The 25,153-nt window shown below is 38.5% G+C and overlaps 1 protein-coding gene across 4 annotated transcripts in view; it reads right to left on the bottom strand.

Annotated features, from left to right (window-relative positions):
• The window catches only part of LOC144632796 (uncharacterized), a 131,420-nt gene extending 115,802 nt beyond the window's left edge, over window positions 1-15,618 (bottom strand). For 2 of the 4 annotated variants that reach the window (XM_078491528.1, XM_078491527.1), the window contains exons 1-6: window positions 14,217-15,618; window positions 12,483-13,007; window positions 11,553-11,687; window positions 10,071-10,178; window positions 9,735-9,830; window positions 1,358-1,546 (exon numbers count right to left, since the gene is read on the bottom strand). In XM_078491528.1, the coding sequence (XP_078347654.1) occupies window positions 1,358-1,546; window positions 9,735-9,830; window positions 10,071-10,178; window positions 11,553-11,687; window positions 12,483-13,007; window positions 14,217-15,471 (2,308 nt within the window). In that variant the 5' untranslated portion in view covers window positions 15,472-15,618. The remainder of the gene's footprint in view (window positions 1-1,357; window positions 1,547-9,734; window positions 9,831-10,070; window positions 10,179-11,552; window positions 11,688-12,482; window positions 13,008-14,216) is intronic. The other 2 variants (XM_078491529.1, XM_078491526.1) reach the window with 2 other exon arrangements.
• Between the last annotated feature and the right edge of the window lie 9,535 nt (window positions 15,619-25,153).

Below are 25,153 nucleotides of genomic sequence, written 5' to 3' on the forward strand. Positions count from 1 at the left end.
CCGAAAAGTCTTTCTTTGGAGTACCCCCAGAGGACGTTTGTAGTCGAACACATATTCTTTCTAGGGGAGGGCAAAGGCAGTGATTTTGACCAGTTTCAGCGAAATTGCATAAATTGTCCAAGAAGGTGATACAGATCACAGTACAGGGCTCAAAATAATTTTCGGACAGTTGCCGGTCGTGTTGACCGGCCAATCCGATTTTAGCTCGGACACGTGTTGTTTCTGACCGGTCCAAAAATTGAAAACTAGTAGTCGCTTTTCCTGTTCGTTGAATTGTCTTTGTTTGAGTGGTAGAAAAGGACCAGCCATTTCTTCACTGTTTTACCTGCACTTCTTTACTGATTGTTTCTTAATACCCTTGTAAGATGAGATAGCGACAAGCCATTTATCTGATTCACAGAGGCAAAATTCGAACGTCTCCTACGTTGTTCTTTCTCTTTCGCACGCTCGAATTTAATGCCTGGTTTCCATGCTTCGAAAGTTTCTTTTCGTTCACACGAAAAGTTCTGCATTATACTGACTTGAACAAAACTACACAGGTCAAAAACTAGCGAAAAAAAACGCACCATGATAGAACTAACTTAATCGCTAAAAATATTAATCGGTACAACAAATAATAATTTTTCAGGTCTTCGGTTCTTATTTTGAAATATGTGCATGACCGGTCAAAATGACCGGCAAACCGAAACTTTGTCCGGACAAATTGTCATCTTGGCCGCACATTGTCCGTTGACCGGCCGTTATTTTGAGCCCTGACAGTAAATCGGCAAATTTACGACCTAATTTGAAATTTCAGCTAGTTTTAAAAGAAAAATCCGCGAACGTATCGGACTCAAATTAGGCCAGACTACAGTTTGAAGCTTGTTCTTTCGGAGACCAAGAGCTCTTATAAAACGATTTAAGAAAATATATTTTTCGGCTAAATTCCAGAAGCAGTACCCGATTCTTTGATGTCAAGGTTGCACGCCTTTCATATATATTTGTATTCTATACACAGGCCGAAAACTTAAACTGATAAAACTGCTCTTGCATGCTTCAAATCGCCCCAAAAATGCATATGAACAAACATAAACATTGCGAATATATTGCTACTCCATTTGATAAACACCATAACTGTTTATATTTTGAAATAATGTGTGGTTCCAGAAAATGTCCATACCCCCCCCCCCCCCCTGCCAACAGAAGGGATTGGAGATTCCTGGGGGTGGGAGGGGTCTCAAAGGCCAAAACCCTTAAGGAAATGTATGAAGCTTAATTGGAATTCCAGAGGGGGTGGGGGGTCTAAGGAAAATCCCTTCCACAGGGGAGATAATATGGATAATTTTTATGGAACTATGCAATATAAGCTAGTGAGTACCTGCAGTACTGTACATCTTGTTGGTCAAGTAGGTCACATAGTCTTGTAGTCCTTCAGGTAAACTGACGTCAAACATCTCCAATCCCACTCTAATTATATGTTGCATCTTTTGTCTCCATATTTCCTGACCAGGTTTTTGTGAGACTTTACTGGTGGAAGAAGCGCGAGAAGATGAAGAAGATGAAAAGCCTAAAAATAAAATATAAACAGCACAATTAGCATTCAAAACTTTTTTCAAAAGCAATTAAATGTGTCATACTGACATGTAGAATTAGGAGATCATCATGTGTAGATTATAACTATGCCTTCATCATCTGACCAATTGACTTCATTGCATTGACTGCAATTGACATTATGGCATGACCAGGCAAGGTCAGTAAAGAAAGGGGATGGTAAGGAGGGGAAACAAAATGTGTCATGCATAAAAAGAAGAGTGGAAGCACAAAAAGAAAGTGCAAAGCACAGTGATTAGGAGATTAGGGATAAGGAAGTTAAGGAAAAGGCCGTTTTGTTGATTTTAAATGCCAGTAGAATATTAATTTGACAGCTTGGCTGAGATCTCAGAGAGTGGCCTTGTGAAAATTTTTTCAAAGGATTTAGCAGCCACCATCAGCTTCAAAACTATGCACAGATACTTGTTCATCGACATGGTTTGTTCCTTAAGCCAGCCACACACTAGAGCAACTAGCTGAGCTATTCGTCTTACGTGCCTGTTTGCTCAGCTATTTATTCACTGCACATTTCACCGCAGACAGTGAGGAAAGTGCTTAGCAAGTTTGATTCGGAAGCTGCCATGTTAAATCACGTGAGCATTTTGCGTGTGTTTATTGGTCAGTTGATATTTCTGGCTGAGCAAGTAGCTCAGGTCGCTCGCACACGTTGAAGAGTTTGCCTCTCAAGGCAAAAAGTATCAAACACCATAGATATTTTCCTTAAGGCCTCGCAAGGTAAAATTCTCATGAAAAATGTCCACACACGAGAGAAATATTTTAGCAAACAGGCATGCGAGACAGTTAGCTCAGCTAGATGCTTAAGTGTGCGGCCGGCTTTAAACCTAAAGCTCCCAATTTTCCTCAACCTCTTTGCTTCAATTCCCAGAACAGATGATGTCAATGTATGAGCATAACCACGCACACATGTAAATGTATCTTTAAGTGCCATTAATGGAGGTTAATGTTTATCCTAGTAAATATAATAACATATAATAACATATAATATTATATATTAATTATTACTGTTTACCGTATTAATGAATACCCAAACTAAGAGAAAGAACATGTATTTACAAATTTCAATCAAATTACAAACACTCTGGGGTAAAAGGCTGAAAGCCATTCATTTAAAAATTATCAAGTTGACTTTTACATGTACCTAACCCATTGCATATAGCATATAGTTCGGGGAGGGGCTGTAGCCCCCTAAACAAAACTTTAGGGGGCTCTGTTTTCTTGTGGTTAGCCTTTACTCCAGCTAGTTTGCTTGCGGCTAGTTTTCACTCCAGTTTGCTTGTGATTAGCTTTCACTCCAGTCTGCTTGCAGTTAGCTTTCATTCCAGTCTGCTTGTGGTTAGCTATATAGCTGTTCTTTGTTGTTGGGCAAAACTATTTTGATAAGTTTGCTTGATAAGTGGCCAGCACAACAATTTACTTCTGTGAATGTGCGCCGTTGATCGGATTTTACGGAATGCAGAGTAAACGTGTATGGCGGACGCTGGCAAAATCACATTCCGCTGGTTTTTACATTTCATCTTTGTTTTGCTGTCAGTAGAACGCTAGCGCTGTTTGATCTCACTGCTCCAACCCCTACATCATCACATTGCACACACTACAAAATCCCGCATAATCAAGACAAGATCCCACACACTTTTCAATAAATTGATCCATGAATATTTAATGAAGCAGTGGAAAATTTCTTGCGATGAAAGGTCCAGCCTCCAGCACAAAGAAAAATTTTATAGGCCTAAAACCAGGTCTTTTTTGGCAACTTTGTCGCCGCAGCAGTGCTCGACACTAACGCTAGTACACTAGCCCAGGACTAGTAAAATTTCATGCTTGGCTAGTAAAAGTACTTTCCTACTAGCCCATAGACTAGTAAGATTAGTGGAAAAATAAATCAACTACAACTCTATAACTTGGGAAGTTTTTCTCCCAGAAACCTTCATCAGGATCTAGTTTCCATAGCTTGAGTAATTTAAACCAGAGCGCTTGCGACCCACATCGCATACGGATTTATATCGTACAATCAACTCGCAAACCTGACATCTTGGAAAAGACCCTCTGTCCTCGCTTCCATGACACCCAAAAGGGACCTGGGAGAGAGCCATAATAAGTCGGCCATCTTGGGGTTTTCGCACGAGCGACCGCGCGAGCATGATTTCAAGCTTTTGTAACACTTTACCTACAAGAAAACCGCCTTCAAGGGCCAATAATCGTGAGCCAGATTTACATTGTTCACCAGAGGACCACACACAGCATGAAAAGAAAAAGAAGTGTGATCCACGGTCAAGAAATTCTTAACCGAGTTGGATGATAGCATCGTTGCTGCGTCTCAGTGAAGGAAAGATGTACTTGTGTGGACTCAAACAAATATAGTGCTAAGAGATTAGCTGATTCAAACTTGGCTGTTTTAATTTTTTTTTTAAAGGGGGGGGGGGGGTGGGGCTAGTGACTTGTCCTTGTGGGCTAGTGATTATTTGTACCTACAAGCCAATTGCCTAGTATCCAAAAAAGTTAGGGTCAAGCACTGCGCAGTACCCTTGCCATGGTACACTGCAAAAATCGCTCTGACAAAGTTCCCGGTAAGAAACCTCTTGTTTTACTAGCTCATCACTGTGTTAGTAAATACTTTTCACACACGAATAAACAAACATCATCTTGAGATATCAGTTATAACAAAAACATCACAGGCAATAAAACTGATATCGATACGTAGTTCCTTATTTTTTTGTTAACCAAAAAATCATGCTGCATCTCAGCTGTATATATAATAGCTGTAGAGCTATTTTGAACCACTTTTGTGGACAGGTGCTGCAAACCGTGCCGTTCGTTTTACAACCAATCAGAGTGTGCACTATATGAACATAGTGCTATGATATTCATGATAAATGTTTGAATGTAAGTGAAAGAAATGCTGCAGTGAGGTTTGTTTGAGTCACAGCTCAGGCTGTTGAATTAATGCACATGCCTGGATAAATTCCTGCTTTGGCTTGCAAGTTGACTTTTACATGTACCTAACCCATTGCATATAGCATATAGTTCGGGGAGGGGCTGTAGCCCCCTAAACAAAACTTTAGGGGGCTCTGTTTTCTTGTGGTTAGCCCCAGCCCCTCTGGAAAAAAGATAAATTGTACAATGCTCTAAATTTCAGGCCGCCTCTCTTGTAAACAGTTACAGTGTATAACTGATCGATCGGAAGATCTGTTAAAACGATACATACATGTACTGTTGAAGACAAAATACAGAATTTTCCTCAAAAGTAAACAGACAAAATATCTGGTAGTCACTTGTCAAATTACCTTGTTGTATAACCATCCACCCCTTTTCATTCATTCCAATCACTTTGGAAAACCGCTAAATGTATCAGAACCACTTATGTCCAGAAATGCACGCAACGACGAAAATGACGAAATTGACGAAATTTCGTCAAATTCGTCATTTGACGAAATTTCGTCAAATTCGTCAAGCCAGCAAAGTTATGTCATTTAACTCAACCCATGCAGTGCTGACGAATTTGACGAAATTGGCGAAAATGACGAATTCGACGAAATTTCGTCAAATTCATCAAGCCAGCAAAGTTATGTCATTTAACTCAACCCATGCAGTGCTGACGAATTTGACGAAATTGGCGAAAATGACGAATTCGACGAAATTTCGTCAAATTCGTCAAGCCAGCAAAGTTATGTCATTTAACTCAACCCATGCAGTGCTGACGAATTTGACGAAATTGGCGAAAATGACGAATTCGACAAAATTTCGTCAAATTCGTCAAGCCAGCAAAGTTATATCATTTAACTCCACCCATGCAGTGCTGACGAATTTGACGAAAATGACGAAATTGACGAAAATGACGAATTCGACAAAATTTTGTCAAATTCGTCAAGCCAGCAAGGTTATGTCATTTAACTCAACCGATGCAGTGCTGACGAAAATGACGAAAATGACGAAAATGACGAATTCGACGAAATTTCGTCAAATTCGTCAAGCCAGCAAAGTTATGTCATTTAACTCAACAACTGGAAATGTGCATACATACATGAATGACTCGTTCTTTAGACATGACAAAGTTATGTCATTTAACTCAACCCATGCAGTGCTGACGAATTTGACGAAAATACCAAAGTTATGTCATTTATCTCAACCCATGCAGTGCTGACGAATTTGACGAAATTGGCGAAAATGACGAATTTGACGAATTTGACGAAATTTCGTCAAATTCGTCAAGCCAGCAAAGTTATGTCATTTAACTGAACAACTGGAAATGTGCATACATACATGAATGACTCGTTCTTTAGACATGACACTGGTTAAAACATTACAACAACATGCAGTGCTGACGAATTTGACGAAAATGACGAAATTGACGAAAATGACGAATTCGACAAAATTTTGTCAAATTCGTTAAGCCAGCAAGGTTATGTCATTTAACTCAACCGATGCAGTGCTGACGAAAATGACGAAAATGACGAATTCGACGAAATTTCGTCAAATTCGTCAAGCCAGCAAAGTTATGTCATTTAACTCAACAACTGGAAATGTGCATACATACATGAATGACTCGTTCTTTAGACATGACAAAGTTATGTCATTTAACTCAACCCATGCAGTGCTGACGAATTTGACGAAAATACCAAAGTTATGTCATTTATCTCAACCCATGCAGTGCTGACGAATTTGACGAAATTGGCGAAAATGACGAATTTGACGAATTTGACGAAATTTCGTCAAATTTGTCAAGCCAGCAAAGTTATGTCATTTAACTGAACAACTGGAAATGTGCATACATACATGAATGACTCGTTCTTTAGACATGACACTGGTTAAAACATTACAACAACATGCAGTGCTGACGAATTTGACGAATTTGACGAAAATGACGAAATTGACGAAATTTTGTCAAGCCAGCAAAGTTATGTCATTTAACTCAACAACTGGAAATGTGCATACATACATGAATCCCTCGTTCTTTAGACATGACACAGGTTAAAACATTACAACAACAATTTTGTTGTGGTCTGTTATTCTATTTGCATATTTGTATGAGAATCAACTCAATTATGCAATCTTACCAACTTCATGAGATATATGTTCCAATGAAAACAATTAACCTCATTTGGTTTAGGCATCTTTCCTATCCATGCAGAATTTCCTGCTGTCGTAGGAGACGTTGATATACTGAAGCTCTATCGAAATCAGGAATGCCAGTTGCACAGGCTTGACATGTTGACACATTGGACAAGTAAACAGCTAAAAAAAGTACATGTATGTATGTCTCGTTCTTCAAACATGGTCAGGTAAACATGGAGAAGAAAGTACAAGGAATCTTTCGTATCCATGCAGCCTTTCCTGCTGTCCTGAGGAGAGTGTCATTGATATAATGCAGCTCTAGGGAATTCCAGATTGTGTTTGTGATGGAATTGTAACAAGGCTGCAGTTGACTGTACGAAAGAATCACCCTTTTCCTTTTGTTTTACTGCTTTTAACCTTTCCAAAAGAAGGCGTGTAGAACGAAGGAATCCAGTAAAGTCCAGGGTCATTACACTCCCAGAAATCGCCAAGAAATCGATGGTTTGCCGCCATCTTGGAATTAGAAAGCTTACATGACGTATTTTGTGTTATAGAAAAAATCCGCTGTTTATAAAGATCGTAGTCTGAGCAATCTGAGATTACAATGTGTGTCACACAGCGGTTTCCCTTACGCCATGGGTAGGTACGTCATGTAAGCTAATTGCCTCCAAGATGGCGGCATTAATTATTGTTGTGTTTTCAAGAACAATTAATTTCTCAAGTAAGTGGAGACTTGGTGTGGCACATTCCAAGCTTTTTGGTTTTCACACAGAGTGAAACACATATACCCGTTCTTCCCAGTACCACAATTGATGTGAGCTTCATGCAGTTCAAACAACTATTAACGTGAAACGCAAAGTCTGGAAATAACACTACATCAAGGAAACTCGAGCTTTCACTGCGTTCTCTGTTGCGAATTCAGAATTTCTTCTTCTTAAAATAAGACTAAATTCTGCATTAATACGCCAGCAAATTTCTTCGCAGTTGGACAAAGAAAGCTTGAAGAGCCACCTGTATATAGATTGAGTACATCCACTAAATTCACAACTGTCAGGAGTGTGATAAAACCTATAAGTGTGATGGACTCACTTTTAATAGTTTCACATCAACAACCTGTGGCAAATATTTTAGACATCAGTCAGTGGATTGACTTCAGTGATGGCTTCAATAATTCTACTCCTCCAAGTATAAGAATATTAGTAACAAGATAGAAAAATTTTACAAGACACTATGTTACCTGCAGATGGAAATGACAAAATCCATAAGAACACTTACCGGTAGGCATGTGAGTTTCCTTTTCGTTATTATATTGTTTTACTATGCCAACTCATGCTATAAACTTGTTGGCTAATAATCATGTCATTGCGGTTTATACAAATCTTCGACTTTGGCAAAACTTTGCCAAAATCCTTACTTTCGTCGAATTCCTCGTTTTCGTCGAATTCGGCGCTTTCGTGGTACCCCTCCTCTCGAGCTTGTTCGCTCAAATCTTCGACTTTGGTGAAATTTCGTTGAATTCGTCGTTTTCGTTGAATTTGCCGCTTTCGTGGTACCCCTCCTCTCGAGCTCGTTCGCTCAAATCTTAGACTTTGGCGAAATTTCGCCAAATTCGTCATTTTCGTCGAATTCGTCGTTTTCGTCGAATTCGCCGCTATCGTGGTACCCCTCCTCTCGAGCTCGTTCGCTCAAATCTTAGACTTTGGCGAAATTTCGCCAAATTAGTCATTCATGTATGTATGCACATTTCCAGTTGTTGAGTTAAATGACATAACTTTGCTGGCTTGACGAATTTGACGAAATTTCGTCGAATTCGTCATTTTCGTCATTTTCGTCATTTTCGTCAGCACTGCATCGGTTGAGTTAAATGACATAACCTTGCTGGCGAAATTTCGCCAAATTCGTCGTTTTCATCGAATTCGCCGCTTTCGTGGTACCCCTCCTCTCGAGCTCGTTTGCTCAAATCTTAGACTTTGGCGAAATTTCGCCAAATTCGTCATTTTCGTCGTTTTCGTCGAATTCGCCGCTTTCGTGGTACCCCTCCTCTCGAGCTCGTTCGCTCAAATCTTAGACTTTGGCGAAATTTCGCCAAATTCGTCATTTTCGTCGTTTTCGTCGAATTCGCCGCTTTCGTGGTACCCCTCCTCTCGAGCTCGTTCGCTCAAATCTTAGACTTTGGCGAAATTTCGCCAAATTCGTCATTTTCGTCGTTTTCGTCGAATTCGCCGCTTTCGTGGTACCCCTCCTCTTGAGCTCGTTCGCTCAAATCTTAGACTTTGGCGAAATTTCGCCAAATTCGTCATTTTCGTCATTGCGTGCATTTCTGGACATATCTCATCAGAACACGGATTTGAAAAGTGTTGATATAAACATTCACCGTAGATGTGATCGCAAAATCGCTAATGCTCGCTGAGAAAGCAAAATTTAACAGGAAAATTACAAACAAATAGCCAAAAATAACAAGAACAAGTAAATCTCGAGTTTTTGACATCATTACACTATTTTCATCGCCAATAAACGAGAAACTTTTCACAAACAAGGACGATTTTCCTTCGATCGAACGTGAAACAAGCAATGCTTGACACCAGTGCATTTCGGTCAAACCACGTGACAGGTTTCGGGGGACTGGTGACAAGTAATGGCGGCCGCTTCCACTGACGAGCATGGAGGATTTCAGTGAAATTGTTTGCTTTCAGTGTGCTTTCAGGAGAAAGAAACCCCGTTTTAAATGTAAAACGATTGTGAATCAAGAACCCAGGGTGCTATTTTTGCTATGTAAAACATTTGTAGAGTAGGTAAGAAACGATTTTGAAACTAGTTGGCACTGCCTCAAACTTGACCGTCTGGAAACATAATTTCACTGGCAACCCCCCTCCCCTTCGGAATTTCCTGACCCCCCCACCCCTCTGGAATTTCCAATTCCCTCTGTGGTGGGGGTATGGATATTTTCTGGAACCACACAATACAATAAAAGACAAAGGAATCCCCATATCAACTTGTAAGTTGATTATGAGTACAGCTTGTAAAAAACTTAGCATTAGCCGTTTGGGCATGCCTGTATTAAGTGTAGCATTAACATGTTCACTGTGTACATATACCTGAATCATCTTTATCTTCATCTCTTTGGGTTAAAATCTTTTCTTTAGTGAAATGGGTTGGTTTCTTGCCCAGCACAGCTGCACTTTCCAATTGACCTAAAAAGATAAAGAGAGACTTATGAGTGAGCCATCATAATGTAATCAATTAATGCACACTGTACAGGTTATCAAATATGATGACAAAAAGACATTATTTGGAAAACAATGAATGACAAAGAAATGCCAAGTTTTAGAAGCGATAAGAGGGTGTAAAACACTTTTTTAGCTAGTTTGGCAATTTATTTAAAGTAACCATATAATAATTTAGTATAAACGATTTTATACAATGTCATGTACCTTTGTCATCTGATACAAAACCATCTTCATCATCTGTTTTTGTTGAAATATTCTCTTTTGTAAAATTGGTTGATTTATCCCTCTGTAAAGCAACACTTTCACAGTGATCTTTGAAAACAAAAGACACTAGTGAGGTGGCTATCATGATGTCATGTACATCTCAAAGTATTATAAAATACAAAAAGTAACAAGAAGCTTACAGAGCTTAGAACTAGGCCCTAGCTGAACTCCAAGCTCAGACTTAAAGTTTAAAACTGTCATATTTAACTTATTTAATGATGTGTTGTTCCAGGAAATATTATCCATACCCTCTTTTGGTTCAGACCCCTCGTCCACTCTGGAAATTCCAGTTTAGGTTGACACTTTTCTTCTAAAATTTGGTTTTTTAGATTCCCTGGGCATCCCCCCCTCCCCCCCGCCCAGGAATTTCCAATGCAATGATCCCCTATGGTCCGTTTTGCAGTTTTAGTGGCAATTCTGCTCCGAGGACATCCTATAATAGTTAACAACTTATTTTTTTTTTATTGTGGTTATTGCAAAATTGTCACAATAAAGGAATAAATCATTTCAATAAGCATTTCAAGATGCTCTGTGGTGAGATCAATATGGTCGCCATATCTGCAAAAATGGACTATGGGGAAGTTACATGATTGTATGGATATTTTCTGGAAACACAAAATAAAGCAGTTATTTTGGCCATGCTATCATTGGCCACATGTGTAGGGGTGTGTGCCTTAACTTGCCAACAAAACTAAAAACACCATCATTTTGAGATGGGCTTGCCCCAGGCCCAGTTGTAAGACATGGTTTGCAGAGCAACAAATGACAGGGATTTCCAACGTTTAAGAAGCTGATAACCTTGTCAGCTTCTCTAAAACACAGTTTAAGTTACAACTATAGAAAAATGTAGTTGGAACGCTTACCAAAAAAGGATACAATAATGCAGATACTTAAGCCTTAAAATTTATCACTGTCACTTGGAAACATTTCAGAGGTCCCTTTTAACATTGAACCCTGTGCAAATACCTTATTCTTACTAATTTTCGTGCGGACTTAATAATAACATTGTTATTATTTTTATTGTTTTGATACAAAAAATGGTATTAATTTTCGCGTGTTTAAAATTCGCTTTTTTTTGTGTGGGTATTTAATTTCGCGATTATTTGGAAATCGCAAAAATTAGTAAGAATAAGGTATATATGTTTGGGAGCTAACATTGAGATGGGGAGGAAGAAAGAAAGAAAAAAAAAAACACTTTTGAAGATAATTAAATGGGTGCACACAACAATGTCCCCTTGAATTATTGGTTAATTACAATTGAACATTGTCAAAACAGCTACAAATTTTGCATGGAATTGCGTGCTGTTTCCCAAATTTGGAGTTGTTTTGGCAATGTTCAATTAAGCCAAAAATTTGAGGAAGCATTGTTGTGTGTACCCATTCATTGAAGTTTGTTACAATTTACACTACTTGTACATGCACCTTCAGCATCTGGTACTAAATCATCTTCCTCTGTTTCCGTTGGGAAATCGTTTTCATCACATGTCTCTGTTAAAATCTGTTCATCATTAATAAGGCCTTGTTTTTCTTCTGGCTGAACTTCACTCTCACATTGACCTTTGAAGTTAAAGATGGACTAATGAGTTCAGGGTGGCAAAGGGGGGTACCAATCACGCATCACGTTGAATTTTTGAGTTAAATCACGTATTACGGAGAACATTTTTAAACAATCACGCATCACGTAAAAATAAGAAAGTGTGCTTCGCTAATTTTGGAGGATTTCAACTTTTTGATGATGTATTATTGAAAATTACATTGTAGGCAAAATTTCTTGGATTGGTTGCCTGTTATTGTTAATTTTTGAACATTAAATTACTAAATTGTTTTTTGGACAAATTTGAAGACTGGCGAAGTTATTTAAAATAAAGCTAAGTTCCAGAATTGAAACCAGCGAGCCTCTTTATTGACCTTCATTTAAATGTATTTTATTTAATTTGAAGAGCTTTAAATATCACGGACAACCTTGAAGTAAATCACGTGTCACGCTCTTGTAAAATAGTCAAATCACGCATCACATTGTGATGTCCAGTCCCGCATCACGCGGCTTATTTTGGCTCCATCACGAATCACGCTGCTAATTTTGGGGGCATCACGCGTCACGCGAAAACCCCTTGCCACCCTGTGAGTTGGCCTTCATGATTTAATCAATGTACACGCCTAATTGAAATTAATTAGTTGTTTTGTTATATGGTTATGGTAAGCTCCTTCATTATTGCCAAGTTTGCAACACTGTAGAACAAAAACATTGCTTTTAATTGATTATTAATCATTATATTGATATTAATAGGTAGACTAAAAAAAAAACAAATTACTAAATATTTTATTATGAGGAAAACATATTTAAAAACTAACCTCTTGCTGAGTTTTTCTCAAAGTACAGTTTGTATGCTTTATACTCTTCTTCCAAGATTGTTGTTTTTAGCTTCAGCTCTGCAAGGCTAAATTCCCCCAAGATCTCTTCTGTCACGAAACATCTTTGCACCACTTTACCAAGATGGCCAGATGAATAGTCTTTCCACAGAGCTTCCAGGATCTGGAGAGAATCACACTTCACAGTTATCACCAAACTTCCTACATTAACACCTGTGATAACAAGTCGCATTTCTTTTGCATATGCCAAGAAATTATAATGCTCATCCATGCTGCTCGGTTGTGTAGTCTGCCAGAAATTTGAAACAATTGAACGAAAGAGTTCCTCTGCTGTCGGAATGACATTAAGTGTTTGGAGAGCTTCACCCCCAGAAGACAAAGGTTGGGTATCTTCTGATAACATAGGTGTTGCAGATGCTTCCTGGTGCTTATCATCAGGGGGAGTTCTATCCTGTGTGGTGTGTTCTGCTGGTTTCATGGTTTCCACATTAATACTTATTTTCAAAGCTGTTGAGACGAATTTAAAAAACAATTCAGGACAATTTTAAGTCCATATATTTAATTCAAAACTGTAATTAGCTACATTACGTTAATTTCATGTGTAGTCAATGTCTTAGCTAAAGAGCAAACTTAATTTTTACTGGAAAAAGAAAAGAAAAAATAATTGGCAAATGCAATGGACCGTAATCTGGGAAGGAAGATGGACAGAGGAGAAGGAGCCTGTAGACTGATCCGGATGATAATTTTGGTTAGATTGCTGATCATTGATAGCTTTGTAATGAATGTAAACACATCACTGTTAGCACCTCAATACCATGGATTATACATTTTGGTGTAAATAATTTTGCATTATTTTTCAATGTAGCCAGCTGAATAAAGCAAAATAGGGAGCATCATCTAGCATGTACAGTTTTTTAACAGGGAATTCAAGGTTGCTTTAAGAAATTCCTTGAACTTGTAAGCATTTTTTACAGACATGTAACTCTAGTTTAAAAGAAAAGCAAAAGCTCTCTCTTGCCTTTTTTTAATCTAATACATGCAATGCATATTAATCACATGTACATTCTTTATAAAACAAGAGGACTTGATCTTATAGTTGATCTTTGGCATTTTTTTTATGAAGATGTGATCAAGGTACAGCAGGGCTGGTACAGTATAAGGGGATGACGTAACCTGGTATGCCATTTACAATAAATAATGACCTGCTTTGGTGTAGCCTTTAAAACCTTTGTATGGTCAAGTACATGTATGCACCTTCAGCATTCAGCATGGGATACATAGAATACATGGTCCTGGCTTATTATATAACAGAGGGTGACCTTATTAAGAAAGCTGTTTTTAAGTTTTCACTGCTCCAGTTATCAAATAGTGGCCTGTGTAGCAGGCAATCAAAGGGGAGGAAGTGGAAAAAACGAGAAGCATGAAGCAGGATCAGAAGAGGAAAGGAAGAAAATGCCTGCAAGGAAGTTATCGTTTTTGCCCCTTATTACTTATGCAAAACTCAGTAAGCTGCGAAATGTCTGGCTGTCAAACTGATCTAATCAGTACCACACCACTTTTGACACCTCTGTTATTTGCTTAATGTTTTGTGCAGGTGCTCATGTGGTTTGTGGTCTCCTTTCACCCCTTCCTTCCCTTTAAATGTGTGCCACTCAGGCTAAGAAGTGGGTGCACCAAAAAAATTAATAATGGGACAAAAAGGTTAAACAAACCTACCATTTTGATTAACGCTTTCCACTAACTCCTGAAACATCCTTTTAAATTTCTCACATTCATTGCTCCAACAGTTAACTTTGTTGTAGTTCTCTCTGAGCATCTTGGCACTGTTTTGTCGCTCTTCTGGACTTTGGTTGGACAACTGCTGGATCCTTCGAGCCCACTCACTAGCATCATCTGATTCAACAACAACAGACTTCCCACCTTCTACTTCTTGCAAAGCCTCAGCTATTCCAGATTCGCCAGCAACAAGAACAGGAATACCAGCAGAAATGGCTTCCAGGGCAACCAACCCAAACCCTTCTGTGCGAGACGGAAGCGCAACCATGTCTGACTCGTGAAACATCATCTTAAGTTCATCTTGTTCACTGCAATAGCTGCGGATTGTAATTTGGTTGCGGCTTATGGACGTGTTGTCAAGAAACCACTGTTCAATCTTTCGGTGTTCACCGGAAGATGAGCCAACAAATGTTAGCTCAAACATCTTGTCAAGGGATCCAATGGCATTTGCAATAATATCATAACCTTTCAGGGTAAGATCTTCAAAGTTTGCTCTACCAAACATAAAAACATTGAACTTTTTTACCACTGATCTGTCTTTGACCAGTTGTGATGATTCATTGGAAAACTTTTCTATAATCCCAGGAGTGATGATCTCCACTTTAACATTTAGAAGACTTCTACTGTACTTCTCTTGTAGTCGTGAACCCACAGCAACAACTAAATCTGCTGCTTTACACAGCTCAATTTCACTTTTATGCTTCTTCTCATTTTCTTCGATTGTATCAACTGAAGCACTTTGTGTTACTTTGTACTTTCCAAGGTCTTCACAAAACACATGGACAAAATGCACCCACTTGCACTTTGCAGTTTGGACAATGAAGTAGGCAGGAGTCCCAAATTTCCTTCCATGTCCGATCACAATGTCAGGATTGGGAAGTTCCGGGGGTGGAATTTTCAACCAATCTATTTGATCGGTTGATCCGGGAATACTTCGAGCAGTAATTATATTCACTCCATGTTGTCTGGCATCTTGTTTACTGAGCTCATCGCTTTGCGAGACGTAACAGTGAACTTTGATGCTGTCAGTCGCTGTTTTTGCCAAATTAACAGCAAATTCTCTGTTGAAAGTGGACAAACCACCCTTTGAAGACTTCCACTCGTCGCAGAGAAACATGACATTGATATGCTCCTGATCTTTCTGCTCTTCGACGCTGCTTGCTGCATTGGACGTTTGCCCACGTCCGCACGCCATTATGCGTTCTAGTTTTACTGGTTAATGAATTATACTTTGATGAAGAACAGCTACCTTGTACTATCTAGACTCACATGAACATCTGACTCCATGGTAGTCAACTAAAATCGTACATGATCGGTATAGTATGATCGCGGAAGTGACCGCTCCCAGGGTATATACTTCATGGGTGAATGCCATGAGTGCATTGAATACCCACATTGCATTGTGGGTACTTAATGGATACAAGTGCATTATGGTCCTTCACTTACTTGAGTTACTTGAATAACTTAGGAAAATTCTAACATGGCTGTATAAGGCCGGTTTACAGGGTTGTATAGGGGTAGACAGGACTATACAGGGGTTAGCATGGCTATATAGGGGTAAATATGGTTGTTTAGAATATAGCCGCTGTATACGCGCGATGGATTTCTAGCGGGCATTATTTTTAATAGAACATAGCTCAGATAGCTGAAAACTATAGAAGCCCGGTACCCCGGATGTATGAATTGTTTGTCGAATTTCGCCTGAACGACTTCGTCGACTTCGCCTCTATTCTCTTGTTTTGTTGTTTAAATGATGCTTTAAAGCAGCAAGTTTTTATCAGAAACGTTTTACCTGCTTAAATGGAAGTAAGACAGTGCCAAAGAAGCGACAGTTGAAGAAAGAATCGTTGAAATTTGTTGTTTTTCTTTGGAGTTCTATACGCCACTAAATTTTGTCGTGAACTGCCCGAAATTAATTGGAAATTATTTAGCAAAACAAGCCGGACTCTAGAAACGCTTTGAGGTAAGAAACCTTTTTTAGCCACAATCTAAAGACAGAACACTCCACTTTTGTTCTTTTTAAATCGAAATAAGAGGCGAATTGGAAAAACTTGCTGCAAAACGAAAGCATGAAAATTTTTCATTTGAATGAAATTGAAGTAGGCTTATTAACCAAACTTGAATGCGTAAATATTTCAACTAGATTTGTCGGCTTTGTGAGAATCTTTTGTAGTTGGCGAAAGGACTATATAAATAGGAAATATAAATGAAATGGTATCTTGGTTTATTGTGTTTTGCTGCAGCCGCAATGGCTGCAAGCAAAACACATTGAGAGCTGAAGTTTGTGCCGTAAGGACCGTAAGGTGTAAGGTGTAAGTGCCGTAACAGAGGAGAAATCTGAACTACCGATGTCAATCAAATCCATGAACAAACAAAATCGAAACCAATGAACCGTAGCGCTGATCGTATTCGAAGTTACGGGCCAAAGTATTCGAACGCAAACCACGTTGGACACGTTGGAAAACAGAAAACCGATTTAAAAGTATATCGCATTGGGAAAGAAAACAAACTGTGGCGCGACCACTCCAGTTTTATGAGAAAATTATTCTGCAGTTTTCATCATTTACGAAAAGAGCGAAGACTTGGAACCTCGCCGAAGGTCATAAATATTTTCTCCAAAGGACCGGTTAGTGCACAGTTTGTAAACTTTCGCTTTGAAAATAAACTTACCCTCACCTTGTCTACACTGTCTACAGCATACTAGTACTGTATTAACTCTGAACTTCATATTTTAAAATAAAATGTATGAACGTGTAACTTGTCACGCAAAGACAGCTGGAAAGGAATATACCATGCTGGTAGGCTGCACCGCTAATTGTAGCTGTATTCGAGCTATATAAAAGACAGCTAGAAACGAATTAATACTAGTAACATCACAATGGGAAAGAAACTTATTCAGTGGTGCACACCGTCGAAAACAAAGAAATATTAAAGGAAGTTCTCATTCACCAGATTCACTGCATCAGATGCAACATTCGTCAGTTCGTGTTTAAATGCGTGGCGACCAGTTTGTTTACTAGTTATTAAAAAATAATACGGTCTTCATTTAATAAACAGTTCATCCTTAAATTTCAGCTTTTCTACGACTGACAGGTAGGTACTATAGTATAAGCCCCGCTAAAATAGCTGGAAAGGGAAAGTTTTTTGAAAAATGAATTTTTGACTGCCAGACGCGCTGGCGCCACATGTTTATTTTGTGAAGATTAATTAAACGCCGTGAAAAATAGAATTTGATGTCCAGCGAGCCACTGCATCTTCGGCTACGCAGTCCTCAGTGAATCCTCCAACTTCACAAATTTCTAAAACTTTAAGAAAACGAACTTTCGCAGAATCAAAAATTGGTCCTTATCGATCTTCCGATCTTGTTGTGAAGACACTGAAATTCGACGAGTGTTCATGCGTGAAGGGATGACTGACGAATGATAATAATTATTTGTAAACTTTCGCTTTCAAAATGAACTTTGCGTTACGTTCAACGCCGTCTTTCTGTTGTTGTACGCCGGTGCGCGTGCGATTATTTATAATTTCTGAATTTTGCATATTTAACTCAGGGTGACACAACAAGTTTGTTAAGAGTTAGTTGTTCCAGTGTTTAATTTGGGTAAAAGTGGTTAAAGAACCACTGTCTTGTCACTAATAAATATATCACATTGAGTTCTTATAAGGTCAATAGATTCTGTCTTTTTCGTTGTTGTTAAAACGCTACCATTGTGACAATGATTCCAAATACAACTAACCGTAACCAGTGAGATAACGCCACTAAAAGAATCACATTGAGTTCATTGAGATTTTTTTATGTTAAGAGTTACTGTTTTTTATCAAAGAGACAATCATGTCAGACATTACGTTAACTTACTAGTAATTAAATTATGTTTGCTGTCTTTGATTTCAACATAACATTGATCAGTAAAATTATCAGGATTGAATTAACACAAAGTGACTACAATATAGTGCAATTATTAACCTGCACACAAGTGACAGACAATAAAAGACGTTGGATTTCAATCTCGACTCACTTGTCTTTCATCAACATGTTCCCTAAGACTTTGCTCTAGCAGCAAAACACATGGACCCATTGGGGCCCTATTTTTGTGTTTTGCTGCAGCCGCAATGGCTGCAAGCAAAACACATTGAGAGCTGAAGTTTGTGCCGTAAGGTATAAGTGCCGTAAGGTGTAAGTGCCGTAACAGAGGAGAAATCTGAACTACCGATGTCAATCAAATCCATGAACAAACAAAATCGAAACCAATGAACCGTAGCGCTGATCGCATTCGAAGTTACGGGCCAAAGTATTCGAACGCAAACCACGTTGGACACGTTGGAAAACAGAAAACCGATTTAAAAGTATATCGCATTGGGAAAGAAAACAAACTGTGGCGCGACCACTCCAGTTTTATGAGAAAATTATTCTGCAGTTTTCATCATTTACGAAAAGAGCGAAGACTTGGAACCTCGCCGAAGGTCATAAATATTTTCTCCAAAGGACCGGTTAGTGCACAGTTTGTAAACTTTCGCTTTGAAAATAAACTTACCCTCACCTTGTCTACACTGTCTACAGCATACTAGTACTGTATTAACTCTGAACTTCATATTTTAAAATAAAATGTATGAACGTGTAACTTGTCACGCAAAGACAGCTGGAAAGGAATATACCATGCTGGTAGGCTGCACCGCTAATTGTAGCTGTATTCGAGCTATATAAAAGACAGCTAGAAACGAATTAATACTAGTAACATCACAATGGGAAAGAAACTTATTCAGTGTTGCACACCGTCGAAAACAAAGAAATATTAAAGGAAGTTCTCATTCACCAGATTCACTGCATCAGATGCAACATTCGTCAGTTCGTGTTTAAATGCGTGACGACCAGTTTGTTTACTAGTTATTAAAAAATAATACGGTCTTCATTTAATAAACAGTTCATCCTTAAATTTCAGCTTTTCTACGACTGACAGGTAGGTACTATAGTATAAGCCCCGCTAAAATAGCTGGAAAGGGAAAGTTTTTTGAAAAATGAATTTTTGACTGCCAGACGCGCTGGCGCCACATGTTTATTTTGTGAAGATTAATTAAACGCCGTGAAAAATAGAATTTGATGTCCAGCGAGCCACTGCATCTTCGGCTACGCAGTCCTCAGTGAATCCTCCAACTTCACAAATTTCTAAAACTTTAAGAAAACGAACTTTCGCAGAATCAAAAATTGGTCCTTATCGATCTTCCGATCTTGTTGTGAAGACACTGAAATTCGACGAGTGTTCATGCGTGAAGGGATGACTGACGAATGATAATAATTATTTGTAAACTTTCGCTTTCAAAATGAACTTTGCGTTACGTTCAACGCCGTCTTTCTGTTGTTGTACGCCGGTGCGCGTGCGATTATTTATAATTTCTGAATTTTGCATATTTAACTCAGGGTGACACAACAAGTTTGTTAAGAGTTAGTTGTTCCAGTGTTTAATTTGGGTAAAAGTGGTTAAAGAACCACTGTCTTGTCACTAATAAATATATCACATTGAGTTCTTATAAGGTCAATAGATTCTGTCTTTTTCGTTGTTGTTAAAACGCTACCATTGTGACAATGATTCCAAATACAACTAACCGTAACCAGTGAGATAACGCCACTAAAAGAATCACATTGAGTTCATTGAGATTTTTTTATGTTAAGAGTTACTGTTTTTTATCAAAGAGACAATCATGTCAGACATTACGTTAACTTACTAGTAATTAAATTATGTTTGCTGTCTTTGATTTCAACATAACATTGATCAGTAAAATTATCAGGATTGAATTAACACAAAGTGACTACAATATAGTGCAATTATTAACCTGCACACAAGTGACAGACAATAAAAGACGTTGGATTTCAATCTCGACTCACTTGTCTTTCATCAACATGTTCCCTAAGACTTTGCTCTAGCAGCAAAACACATGGACCCATTGGGGCCCTATTTTTTATAAAGAAGCCGCCAAAGAAAAGAATAAACTAAACTTTCACTTTTACCAATGTTGCGTGCGTTTGTAAATGCCGTGAGCGGCCGCGAGTCTTGTAAGTCCTGTGCTCTTTTTAATGCTATATTCTAAACCTACTAGAAGATGGTTTTCCTATGTCCTATAAGAAAATAATGCACTTTTGAGGTCTAGAAAAGCAGCTGAATGCCCTCGCCTGACGGCTCGGGCATCCACTAGCAGCTTTTATAGACCTCAAGCGTGCATTATTTTCTTATAGAACATGGAAAACCATCTTCTAGTAGGTAAATAGGGGTTTACATGGGTGTGTAGGGGTCTACTATAGGGGGTGCTGTTCGTTTATATTTGGGTTATAGTTTGTGTTATATTACATGAAGTACTTAGGGCTACAGTAGTTGTTATTTAATGCTTTCCAATAACTTAGGTCACTTGATTAACTTGGCTTCATTCACTTACTTGAGTTACTTGAGTTACTTGGGTTACTTGGATCACTTGGCTAACTTGGCTTCCTTCACTTACTTGAGTTACTTGGATAACTTAGGTCACTTGGCTAACTTGGCTTCCTTCACTTACTTGAGTTACTTCGCTAACTTTGGTCACTTGGCTAACTTGGCTTCCTTCACTTACTTGAGTTACTTGGAAAACTTTGGTCACTTGGCTAACTTGGCTTCCTTCACTTACTTGAGTTACTTGGATAACTTGGCTAACTTGGCTTCCTTCACTTACTTGAGTTACTTGGATAACTTACTTGAGTTACTTGGATAACTTGGCTCACTTAGCTTCCTTCACTTACTTGAGTTACTTGGATAACTTTGGTCACTTGGCTAACTTGGCTTCCTTCACTTACTTGAGTTACTTGGAAAACTTTGGTCACTTGGCTAACTTGGCTTCCTTCACTTACTTGAGTTACTTGGATAACTTTGGTCACTTGGCTCACTTGGCTTCCTTCACTTACTTGAGTTACTTGGATAACTTAGGCCACTTGGCTTCCTTCACTTACTTGAGTTACTTGGATAACTTAGGTCACTTGATTAACTTGGCTTCCTTCACTTACTTGAGTTACTTGGATAACTTTGGTCACTTGGCTAACTTGGCTTCCTTCACTTACTTGAGTTACTTGGATAACTTTGGTCACTTGATTAACTTGGCTTCCTTCACTTACTTGAGTTACTTGGATAACTTAGGTCACTTGGCTAACTTGGCTTCCTTCACTTACTTGAGTTACTTCGCTAACTTCGCTAACTTAGGTCACTTGATTAACTTGGCTTCCTTCACTTACTTGAGTTACTTCGCTAACTTAGGTCACTTGGCTAACTTGGCTTCCTTCACTTACTTGAGTTACTTCGCTAACTTAGGTCACTTGGCTAATTTGGCTTCCTTCACTTACTTGAGTTACTTCGCTAACTTAGGTCACTTGGCTAACTTGGCTTCCTTCACTTACTTGAGTTACTTGGATAACTTAGGTCACTTGATTAACTTGGCTTCCTTCACTTACTTGAGTTACTTCGCTAACTTAGGTCACTTGGCTAACTTGGCTTCCTTCACTTACTTGAGTTACTTGGATAACTTTGGTCACTTGGCTCACTTGGCTTCCTTCACTTACTTGAGTTACTTGGATAACTTAGGCCACTTGGCTTCCTTCACTTACTTGAGTTACTTGGATAACTTAGGTCACTTGATTAACTTGGCTTCCTTCACTTACTTGAGTTACTTGGATAACTTTGGCCACTTGGCTAACTTGGCTTCCTTCACTTACTTGAGTTACTTGGATAACTTTGGTCACTTGATTAACTTGGCTTCCTTCACTTACTTGAGTTACTTGGATAACTTAGGTCACTTGGCTAACTTGGCTTCCTTCACTTACTTGAGTTACTTCGCTAACTTCGCTAACTTAGGTCACTTGATTAACTTAGCTTCCTTCACTTACTTGAGTTACTTCGCTAACTTAGGTCACTTGGCTAACTTGGCTTCCTTCACTTACTTGAGTTACTTCGCTAACTTAGGTCACTTGGCTAATTTGGCTTCCTTCACTTACTTGAGTTACTTCGCTAACTTAGGTCACTTGGCTAACTTCACTTACTTGAGTTACTTGGATAACTTAGGTCACTTGATTAACTTGGCTTCCTTCACTTACTTGAGTTACTTCGCTAACTTAGGTCACTTGGCTAACTTGGCTTCCTTCACTTACTTGAGTTACTTCGCTAACTTAGGTCACTTGGCTAACTTGGCTTCCTTCACTTACTTGAGTTACTTGGATAACTTAGGTCACTTGATTAACTTGGCTTCCTTCACTTACTTGAGTTACTTGGATAACTTTGGTCACTTGGCTTCCTTCACTTACTTGAGTTACTTGGATAACTTAGGTCACTTGATTAACTTGGCTTCCTTCACTTACTTGAGTTACTTGGATAACTTTGGCCACTTGGCTAACTTGGCTTCCTTCACTTACTTGAGTTACTTGGATAACTTAGGTCACTTGATTAACTTGGCTTCCTTCACTTACTTGAGTTACTTGGATAACTTAGGTCACTTGATTAACTTGGCTTCCTTCACTTACTTGAGTTACTTGGATAACTTTGGTCACTTGGCTTCCTTCACTTACTTGAGTTACTTGGATAACTTAGGTCACTTGATTAACTTGGCTTCCTTCACTTACTTGAGTTACTTGGATAACTTAGGTCACTTGGCTAACTTGGCTTCCTTCACTTACTTGAGTTACTTGGATAACTTACTTGAGTTACTTGGATAACTTGGCTCACTTAGCTTCCTTCACTTACTTGAGTTACTTGGATAACTTAGGTCACTTGGCTCACTTAGCTTCCTTCACTTACTTGGCTAACATGGCTTCTTAACAAAAAAAGAAAATCACTGACAGCTTAAAAAAATCGCGTTTAATAGCCACGGATTAGGTATTATTCTAAAAAGGAACTGTCAACCTCATAAATACCCGATGGCCAAAAAAAGTTGCAGTGGGTGAAAGCCCAAAACTCCCATGCTGTATAAAAAATTAGCCGTGTACCCACACACACACACACTACATTCTCAATCTAGTAAGTGTATACAGCATGACTTCACTTTATCCTCGTTCCATTTTCTTAGTTAGTAAATAAATGATTAAATCAACTTTGTTCTACGAGGGTTGTACCGCTAGTAATGGCGGACAATTAAATCCGAAACTTCATATGATTGGCTCTCATCAGTGTGGATTTATTTGCTAATCGCGCTTTCTTTGTTCTAAATCGCATCTTTTGCCCACGCAAATAAAAATGGAACATTCAAACAATTACTGTAGTTTCTTTTTCTTTTTAACTGATATTGGAACATTCCAAAAATTATTGTTATTTCTTTTTTTCCTTCAAATTGCTCAGATTCCTTGTCATTCTTCACGTAATTAGTGTGGATTACTCTGACAAAAGAGAGGTTAAGCATGACGTTTAAGGCAAACGGCAAAAATGAAGATTTTGCCGTCTCTCCTGAGTTGTATGTCCGTATACAGTGGAGTGAATTTATTTGTACTTGCAAATAATTTTCTGGATCAGAAGAAAAGAACTTCAAATCAGAAGTTAGTAGGAATTATAACGTGCTTTTCCCCAGTCATTCTTCCCTGTCAATTCGCACGCCACTTTGTCATCCAATCAGAACTAAAACCAAAAGCAATGGCTAGCTTCACCACAGATTTTTGTTGCTTCTAATTAGATTGGTTCGATTGATTGCTTGTCGTCTGTGATTGTCTAGAATAAAATCTTTGGTTTTGGTTTACGACACAAATTATTGAAAATTGCTCCTTTTATAAATTTCTTGCCGCTTAAGGACGTTCGAACCAAAATTTTATACCCGATAGATTTTTTTAATATTTTTGCTGCGGTCAGATAATGAGAAATGCAAAAATATTTGGGGTTACCGAATTCGTTTCAAAGTAAAAGCGCGTGGATAACTATCATGATTGTGAAATTTTACGCGCGTTATTCGGCATGATTTAAAAGGTTTATCTTTAAAAATATTGAGGATGAATAATCAGAGGCTTACGATCTTAGTCACATTTTGTAAAAGTGCATCTGTTGCGTACTGATAATTCATAGTTATCCATCTTTCTTGTAAAATTAAACCCTGAAAAACCCCATTTGAAACTTACGTGCGACAAATCGTAGATATTAGTTAACAATCGGATCCTTTAATAACAAAAACGTAGGGGTCACTGACCATTCTAACAAAGCAAATTGCATGCGAAGCTTGCCTAACGGCAACCCACCCTTAATGTTTTTTTTGAAATCTTACTCGGCGGGCACGCTCAAAGTATGGCGTGGCACGGCGTTGCGACATGAATTACGTGCGCAGTATGGATGCGCAAAAACAATTGCTGCGTTTTTATGTGGCGGGTACTTATTTGAGATTTGAAGTGACGAAGCGATCTTTTATTGTACAAAAAACTTAAGAGAATTTCTCAACTACAACTATAGCTAAGGAATTTGTAGCAGTGTTTTACAGGATAAAACCGAGAGTGAGAACCTAACATTTATGAACCTCAAAGTGGCATTCGCAGAGGGACCAGAATGCGGATAATGAACTCATAGACATCCCTGATATTTATAAATCACTTAAATAACTGTTCCCAGTCTCGCGCAGTGTTCGCGTGTACTTGCATGACTCGCTTGCGTACAAATGTATAACCGTTAAAAAGCCGTTGCTTTTTCTGCCATATTTAAACCGAAGAAGACCGAGCGTAGTGTTACGTTCAAAACAAGTCAGCGTCAGAACTTTTAAAGAACTTTGATGTGTTCTCCTGACTGCAATTTTAGTATTTTTCGTTTAAATACTTTACAACATGGTTCACACGTTACAAAGATCGCGAGAGACTTGAAACGGAAATTTATGAACCTATTACGTTTAATTTGTAATTTGTAAGCCCCCTT

The sequence above is a fragment of the Oculina patagonica genome, chromosome 12 (genome assembly GCF_052425735.1).
Source record: "Oculina patagonica isolate OP01 chromosome 12, crgOcupat, whole genome shotgun sequence".
Classification (NCBI taxonomy): Eukaryota; Metazoa; Cnidaria; class Anthozoa; order Scleractinia; family Oculinidae; genus Oculina; species Oculina patagonica.